General features: G+C 32.1%; 1 protein-coding gene across 1 annotated transcript; it reads left to right on the forward strand.

Moving 5' to 3' along the window:
- The first annotated feature begins 939 nt into the window (after window positions 1-939).
- On the forward strand, window positions 940-9,251 carry LOC130649233 (putative uncharacterized protein DDB_G0291608). Its single transcript, XM_057455485.1, has 7 exons — window positions 940-1,686; window positions 1,767-1,795; window positions 1,877-1,972; window positions 2,191-2,268; window positions 6,985-7,021; window positions 7,549-7,623; window positions 8,694-9,251. The coding sequence occupies exons 1-7, from the start codon at window positions 1,300-1,302 to the stop codon at window positions 9,234-9,236; spliced, it is 1,245 nt and encodes a 414-aa protein (XP_057311468.1). The 5' UTR covers window positions 940-1,299; the 3' UTR covers window positions 9,237-9,251.
- The last annotated feature ends 356 nt before the right edge of the window (window positions 9,252-9,607 follow it).

Here is a 9,607-nt window from a genome sequence, read left to right on the forward strand (position 1 = left end):
GTTTTATTAAAAGAGAAATTTTAGACATATGTTGCTTTTTGGAAGAAAAAATAAAAAATATATTTGTGACGAACATGCAAACTCAACAAAGTTGAATTCTTTTAAATTTATAATACGAAGTTGCTACTTCTTCTTATGGGAGCTACAAATTTTTATGCAAACAGACATAACGAATATATATTTGCAACTTTACCATTGCCAAACAACAAGAACATTGTGCTATTTCTTTGGTAACTTTCAATTTAGAGAAAAGCAGAAAAGAATTAATTTTGACGAAAACTTAAATTGACAGGTGTTAAGAATTATCTATTGGTGGTATTTTGATTTAAAACTGATCGATAGGCAGGAGACAACGAAAAACATTAGGTTTTGATAGCTGTATTGACGCCACCAGTGCAGAAAGAAGCATTCATTATAAAGATTTTGTTTTTTCTTGTCTGTTAACATGTATAATTTAAAACGCTTGTTTATATGATTTTGATCAACAGTTAGGAAGGGTTAAATTATTAAAAGTCAGCAAAAACTCGCAAAAGTAATATTTGAAAGTGTCTCCCGTGTGTAGAGTTTAAAACAATTGTAGATGATGAAGTTTCACAACATTATCAATTTTTCTTTTATTTAAAAAGTTTGGTTAACTCAGCTTTAGGAAATTGGTCCTTTTTAGTTTCTGGTAGCCTCTAGTTACCCACTCAGCAGATGACGTCACTTGATTCCACATTTTTTCAATTTAATTGTCCTTAAACTGCAAAATACTCTGCAAAAGCTTCACCAACTGTAAAAAATCATTGGAGTCAATCTTTGTAATTACTTAATGTTAAAAACCCGATGAACAAGTTGATCTACTCTCCTAAATTTTCTCCCCAACATTCTTTATAAGGGAAAAACATCTTGTTTGCAAGCCAGAATTTTAGCTTAGTTCTGTATTCTCAGTCAGGGACCAATTTTTCGTATTAACGTAGAAGATCTTAAATCGAGCAAATCTGCCAACTTAGCTTCGATTTAAATTGAATAACCACCTTTTGCTTTTGAAAGAACCAACACACAAAGAAAACATCAATAATTGAAAAATCTCAGCAATGTTACTAAGTAAAATTATAATTGTTAAACGATTTTTATTTATTTATTTATTTATTTATTTATTTATTTTTTGTTTTATATTTTGTTTTATCGCCTTTTTAGAACACTACCAAGAAAAACAAAGAAAAAGAAAAAGAAAAATTTAATTATGGAAAAGAAAACCCTCAAAAAAATCAAAAAAAGAAAAAAACTCAAAAACAACAACAACAACAACAACATCAAATGCAGCAACAACAACAACATCAAATGCAGCAACAACAACAACATCAAATGCAGCAACAACAACAACATCAAATGCAGCAACAACAACAACATCAAATGCAGCAACAGCAACAACAACAAATGCAGCAGCAACAACATCAAATGCAGCAACAACAACAACATCAAATGCAGCAACAGCAACAACAACAAATGCAGCAGCAACAACATCAAATGCAGCAACAGCAACAACAACAAATGCAGCAACAGCAACAACAACAAATGCAGCAACAACAACAGCAACAACAAATGCAGCAGCAACAACAACAACAACAACGGCAGCAGCAACAAGCCCCAAGAGAAGTGTGGAGGAATGGAGAAAAATTTATTCTACATTCAGTTGTCCGAAGGGTAAGAAACCTTTTAAAAACCCTCTTTTGTTCTAATGATTATTTAATCCCAATGGTTTACTTATTTTTTAATTATTTTAGAATCCGAGGAGAGCAGTGAAGAGAGTGGCGTAAGTTTTTGCTACTTTCTCTTGTTAATATGTTATCACACTGTGCTATATATTTATAGAGATATTCTTTGTCTGTTGAAGGGAAAATGATGGTGCACCAGTGTTGGTTAGAGTTAGGCGGAGGAGGTTAAACCTAGGGGAAAATCGCGAAGAAGAAAATGAAATTATCCATAATGAGTAGGTTTACCGTTCTACAATGAAATGGTTTTCCCGTTTATAGTATTTATTTTGTACCGCACAATGTAAGAGTATTTACAAAAATCTTCGTATTTTATTGTGCATTTTGAATGTTTTTAATAGAAAGAATAATCATGGAGAAGAAAACAATTTCTATATTGAGTTCCTTATAACGGAGAACTGTATACGTTGTAATATTGTGCAATGATTTTATTAAGGGCCTTTGAGCAACCACCACCAATTGAACCAGTAGCACCCATGCCAGTGGAGGAGGAAGATCGACCATACATAGTCCCGTAAGTAAATCATTATTTAGTTAAAAGAATACTTGATCATTGCACAATCAAAGTGATTAAAAGCAATATTACTTCAAGAAGGCATACTGCTACCTCATTTATAATTCCTACTAGCTGTTTTCCGTGGAAGAATCCACTGTATTCCATTTAATTTATGTAGCAGATATATGTCCATCAAAAAACAAACAATACAGCAGTGCGCATCTTACATCTGCATTATTATATAAATGACCAAAAAAATGAAAAAGGTGTCCAACAACTGCAGTATATATGTGACATTTAAAATCTAAATCTACTAAAATTACTTGCTCTGACCATCTGACAAATGCGAAAATTATTCGGAAAAAAGTTTTTAAAAGCATTTCAACATACATCTCACCCATAAAATTTAAATCACTCAAAACGCCACATATATACAAAAAAGCTGATCAATGTCAAACAGAAATCTCTCTCATTGTATATGTTAAAATCAGTTAGTTTATTGCAAACCCTGCCAAAGGTTGACACAAAATGTGAAAAATAAACAATAAATTTTGCCTAAGTAGAAACATTATTTGAAATATTACATACGGTCCTTCCTCGCCAAACTTTAGACAAAATGCCAACAAAATAACGGTGTTTAAATCTAAAATTAATAAAGTCCTTTTAGCAATTTGTATGCTGTTTTACCATCAATAAAGTAAACAAAATTTCAAATCTCACATAGCATTCTGTCACAAATTTTCATAAAATATATATATAAGTCATAATGAGTCATGTTAAACAACAGCAATCAATCTGTATATAAGTTCATTTTATGTCAATTTTTGCACCAATTTTGCAACACAAAATACAAATTCTAAATAATACTAAAATCTCTTATTTTGGTCCTTCGCATACCGACGGTCTCCCACAAAAGTTTAATCAAAATGTAAAAAATGAGAGGTAACGACAAAATCAAAGTTTGCAAAATTCAATTATTTCGGTATATACATATATCTACTGCATATGCCCTCTAAAACAATCTTTAATCCAAAATGCCTAAGAAAGACAGTTTGCAACAAAAATCAGTTATTTCGATAATATTGCATACACTCTTTCCTCAGAAAAGCTTCACAAACTGCAAAAAAAAGAATGGTTGTAGGGAGTGCTTCTGATTCATCAAAAAAGTTTTTTTGACATATTGCATCTAGCCCTTACCCATTAAATCTTACACAAAATTTCCAAAACTATATACGATTTAGAACACATCAAATTTAAATCGAGAATGATCAGTCATTTCGATATATTGCACGGAGTCCTCCCCAGTAAGAATTTATACAAAATATAGAAAAACAAAGCTTGCAAGGTGTAAAATTGAATTCTTCTTCTGTGTATATATATATGGTCCTTCCTCGCAAAATTAACATAAAATGTCAAAAAGGTTCAGATATAACATCTAACACAACAAAAATCAGTTCTATCAGTATATGTCATGCCATTGTCTTCCACCAAATGTTCCCCTTAAAGTTTCACAGACACAGCCTGTAAATTAAAAACAACTAAGATCAGGTATTTTGGTCTATTTCATACCATTCTGTTCCAAATAACTTATAAAATGTAAAAATTGAGTGGTAAAACAGAAATTTGCAAAATTCCATTTTTTTATATGCATGTATATTATATGCCTTCTACAACAATAAGTTAATTCAAAATGTCAAAAAGAAGAAAAAAATAGCTTACAAAGAGTATAAAATTGAAATCAACAAAGTAGCTCTTTGTATTTAATATAAGCCATACGCACAAAAGTTTACACTAAATGTAAGAAAATGGTTGTGTTTAGTAAATCTAAATTATGAAAAGTCAGTTCTTTTAGCATGCTGATTAAGGTTTTTGCCCACAAATTCTTACATGAAAATGTCAAAACCACAATTTGAAACAAATTAAATTTACATTTTAAGAATACGTAATTTCTGAACTTTATTTTCAGAATATTTGGAGGAAAAGAACTTCGGAAACCAAAAAAAAAAATCTTCAGGGTTAATAACGTTTGATGGGTTTTGTGGGAATATATATACTGGGAATCTTTAGTTTAAAGCTAGCATTAGCTAGCTACATCAGCTAATAGCTAGTCACTTAAATATAAACTGGAGACTTAGCTAGGTATAAAGAACATGGCTACATATATAGCTATATATATATATATTCCTAGCTAGCTAGCTAGTTGTTGTTGGTGGTTGGCTTTTTATGATGCTAGCTATAAAACATGTCTGGCAACAATAATATAATCAAAACTGGAAATAAAACATGAAAAAACCTTACAGAACCTTGCTATGATTAATTTATAAAACCATGCTCTTCTTCAAATGTTTTTTTAAAGATTTCTTTTGAATGAAAGAGTAGAGAATACTAAAAAAGAACAGCCATCTTTTTCGTAAACACAATTTCCGTTTTATGCTAGGAACTTCATTTAACAGTCCGTATGCTTTGTGAATATCGAATACCGTTTCATATGTAGCGATTCCTATATATATATGCTAACAAAGAGTTTTTTGGCATAAGGGTATATATATTTATATCGTTATTAGCAGCGGGTTATATATTTACACCTTATGTGCGATTTCTATGAAGTACATCCCTAATCTTTTTAGTTAAATTTTAGCGTACAGCCACGTCATAAGAAAGTGACCCGTGATTTCCGTGTCGTGGACTCACAGTTTTACTCACGCAAGGGAATTAATATATAAGATGAAAGAACTCACGAAGTAAAAAATACTTACTATAAATAGATGCTCACTTCTGTGTGTAGGGCATGTTGTTCAGTATCAATTGTCAGTTTCGTAATTCATTGTGGGAATAATATATTTATAAAATCTAAAAACATATATGTATTAACTCGTCGCTTTCGTCCAATTCTACAAATAATTTTTTTGCGCCTTTTTTCACAATTTTCTTTCGTCCTTAAAATGTTCATGTAACAACGATTTACCCGAAACGAACTCATTGCACACAAGTATACTTGTGTGCAATGAGTAATAATATATGTATATAATATAATATAATATATAATATTTGTATATATTATAATATATATAATATATACATAAGTATAGGTATACGATACAACTCAGTTGATTTGAAGTTTCTAATCAGTTTTTTTTTGTTTTGTCCGATCTCTTGATTTCTTTTTTTATAAACAATGCAAATATAAGATTCTGTCAAATTGTAACTAACATTTAAAACAATCTTTGCTGAAATCCTAAGGTGAATGAAAATTGGCTACCATATGGGGATAAAAAGATATATACGTTTAAGACATCGTGAAATTGGATAAATGATGTTCTTTTGATGAAGCTATCTCATAAGTTCTGAGAATAATCAAGATAAAGTTGTTAAATTTTGCCGATTATTATGATTATAATAAAATTTATATGGTTGTTTTGATAAAGAGACAATATTAAAGGTTTCAGGAGTTGACCTAACAATTTGGCACGCATGTCTCTAATATATACCATAGTTGTGCAGCAAAGCAAAAAAGGGTTAACAAGGGAGGGGGGATAGGGTTAAATAAACAAACAAATAAACAATTCTTTTTATTTATGACAATAAACAGATCATCCGACAGTTAAGACATCACAAGACACACCGAATTGTTGTAATAGTCGGTGGCGAGTACAAAAATCCACGGGCTCACCCATCTTTTTTATACCGCATTGTGTGCGCGTCGCTACTGCGCAGCTAAGCTACCATCTTGAGCAGAGATAGACAGACAACGGCTATTATTATAGAGATTTTTACTTTTGTGAAGGAAAAAAATTCCCTTGGCAAGTGTGTACCTTAAGTTAATGTTACATTTTCCTAAAAAAACTTTTTTCCTAAATGTCTGCATAAAATAAATATAAAGCTAGCAAAAACACGTTTCGTAATAGTTAGGATGGAAATCGTTGGACAAACGAAATCACGTAAAAACATGAAAAACTTCCTTCGTGGTATGAATTCAAATTCGAATTACTTTTGTACATAGAACGATTAAACGACTTTTGATGAAGAAAGTTGAGGCTGTGATGACTTTGTTTTAAATAATCACACGTTAGAACTGCCTTATTTTAGGCGAGATAATAAGAAATACGTCAACTTTTGTTCATCCTACAAATTAACGTTACAAACATGGTAATTCTCACTTCAGAAGAAAAGTTTCTTTATTAGAGCGCACACGACTTTTATTATTTTGATGTAACGCGTAAGTTCTATTTGAAATGTTTTTAGCAAAAACTGAGAAAATAAAAAATCAGTTTTGTTTTTTCAAATGAGTCAAAACCCTTCACATAATAATGTCTTGAGCTATTTTTATGCGACGCAAAACAGATAAAACAGTAGATGACAATGTCGTGTGATGTTAGATACCCCATTAAACTTTGCCAGTGGACTGATTATCGTATAAAAAGCATGGTCTTTTCGGAATATGCTCGTAGAATGAAATACTCAATGAACTACTAACTATTGTTTCAAACGTGTTGACTCTTTTAAGATATCGCATTATTCTATTCAATTATTTATAACATCTTTTTTTATTTAACCAACTTCTCTAATGCAGTGGAAATCCGTAACTAGCTCTATGCAATTTCTCAGTATTATTTTTATTTTTTTATAATCGGCATGCTCTAATTCCTGAAGCTTTTTATTCTTTCACTATATCTCCTAAGTCGTTGTTCCACCATTGTCCGTAATTTATAATGACTCCGTATACTTTTTATCTAGACTTGATCCTCCTCCAAACTTACAAAATTGGCTTGAAGTAAGTAATTTATTTTTACATTTAGTCGGAATTACATAAATAAGGTACGATGCATTAAAATGTTCAGTTAACTTTTGCTACAGACACGTTGATTACGAGTTTGTTTTAAAAAGACACACTTGTGTCAAATTAAGACCTAATTGCAATCCTTGAGAGTGGAGTTAACGGATTAGAGAAATTAAGAAACGTTACAGCAGGAATAACGAAGTTTATGTTTAACGTATATCGTGTCTTGTTAATTGGGTACTGCTTAGTGTGTGTGATCTTTAAAAATAGTCCAATATTCTTAATAAAATAGCAAGTATTACTTCGGCGATGAGAAAAATGTTAATCATTTCGACAGTTTTTACAACCTAAACCTAGCAGAATTCCTTTCGTAAGTTACTCGTCCAAAATTAATCCCAAATTACATTGTGCCCTATATGCTACCACTAATTAAAAATCATTTTACTTAAAGTCAATAAATTAACCATTTGCGTCATAAATGTATTTCTTAGTAATATTGATACCAATTATCTTATTTTCAGAACGCACCAGAATGGCTGAGATTATACATGCGCACACAAGAGGAGAGAGTTTCTGCTTTGGAGGCTCGCGTGGAGGTAATTTTTATAAAATAATAATTTGAAGCTCTGTACAGAACTGCACCAGCTCTTTTAGAGATACCTTAAAGAAACTTTAAGTTCAATGACTAACCAAGATAAGTGTGATAGCCTTTCTAAAATGTCATGTTTACTTGTTTTGCTGCTTGTGTTAGCGACAATGTAGAATATTTTTTTCATCATCCGTCCATAATATACTTCACTAATCGTTATAAGTACCCAGTATAAAAGAATTCTATAAGTTCATTGAAATTGCAAACACGCGTACAAATAAGAAGCCAGTAAGATAACATTTACATTTGGTTCATTTTCGAAACTCCTGTTTTTATAAATTAGGCTTCGGACGAACAGTTGTGATTTTTTGATCATTTTGGCGCTACTGTTTTAACATTTATCTAATTTTTTCTTATGCTTACGAATTATAATCAAGAAGAGAAAAATAACTAATATTTCGAAGCAATGTAAATAAAAACAAGAAAGACATTCGTCTTGAACCATCTGCAAAAGTGACCAAGTTTTAGCTCTGGGACTAATACTTTGTACTGATGTTTTTTGCCAACAAACCATTTTAACTGACTATATTTTCGACCGAGTAAATCTTTTACCGATTATTGCTTAACGTTTATTAACACACTAAGATTTTAAATGTTCCAAAAATAAGATTGGTTGGTTATTTTCTGTTCACAATCTATGTTGAAATTCTTGCCGGCTTAATTTACTCTGCTTAAAATTCATGGATTTTCTTGTGTAAGACTTAAGTGGTTTAAATTTTATTTTAGCTATATACAAAAACGTTAATTTTGGGTAAAATGACAAAAATAACATTGGATAAAATGATGAAAATGAATATATAAATAAGTATGGTTTTCTGTAATAGTCTTTGCGTTCCTTGTTCTGTAGTGCAAAATTTACATTAAACTTTCTACAAGGAAAAATCAAAAGTGAGATAATTGACTTGCCTTTTATGTGGAACATTATTCAGAATATTTGTGCATTCTTTACATTCAATGCTAGAGTTTTTACTCATGTTATAAGGCAAAACTTGGACATTTATCCAACCTTTGTTTTAGGCACTAGAGAATAACGTACAACAGAGGGGGGCAGCCAGGGATCGGTCTCCACCACTTTCCAATCCACCATCACCCCGTTCCCTTATTCCTAATCGTTGTTTACCTGTTCCAAAACTTCCACCAATACCCCTTTCTTTATCATCGTCATCTGTAACTGTATGTGCGCCTCGTTGTTTGTCTGTGCCGTGTGTTTCGTTGTCTTCGTCTACGTTATGTCCATGTTCGTCCTCCCCGCAGAATCCACCATTCCCTTGTGAACACCCTAACTCTCCAGCATATTCCCCCGTTCCACCACCAATCCAGCCAACAAACCAATCAACACCCATTTCTTCCAAACGACGTTATCCCCGCTTCTCATTCCACACTCCATCAACACCTCCAGGCCCACCTACACCACCACGCCCACCTACGCCACCAACTCCACCTCATTTGCCTACTTTCTTTCTTCCGATAACGTCTAATCCAACACCATCTACCCCCCGCCCATTGTCATTCCGTGTTAATCGTCGTCCCGCCCTTTATAGCCGTCCCACCCCTCCATAGCCACCTTCTATTTAAGTTTCTTGTAAGTTTGGTATGTAAGTAAAATGTTTGGCTGTGGAGGGACAATTACTTTTTCTTAATTTCTAAGAAGTAGTGGTTTATACTTTGTTCCGTTTTAACCTTAGTGATACCGAACGTTTTACTAATGCCTTCATCTTTTTTCTCGTAAAAAGGAGTATACATCGTTACATGCAGCTGTGTATTGCAGCATAAATGTTTTGCTTTTCTCAACAGTTTTGTAGGAAGACTAAAATGCAAGTACCCTCAGAGGTTTATGCAAATAGATTTCATACTTGTGTTCATTACGTAACAGTGTGAGTTGCTCGTCATATCAGTTTTGTCTTCCTGTTTAAGCCAAATGCTAACATCCA

This window comes from Hydractinia symbiolongicarpus, chromosome 7, assembly GCF_029227915.1.
Source record: "Hydractinia symbiolongicarpus strain clone_291-10 chromosome 7, HSymV2.1, whole genome shotgun sequence".
In the NCBI taxonomy this organism is placed as follows: Eukaryota; Metazoa; Cnidaria; class Hydrozoa; order Anthoathecata; family Hydractiniidae; genus Hydractinia; species Hydractinia symbiolongicarpus.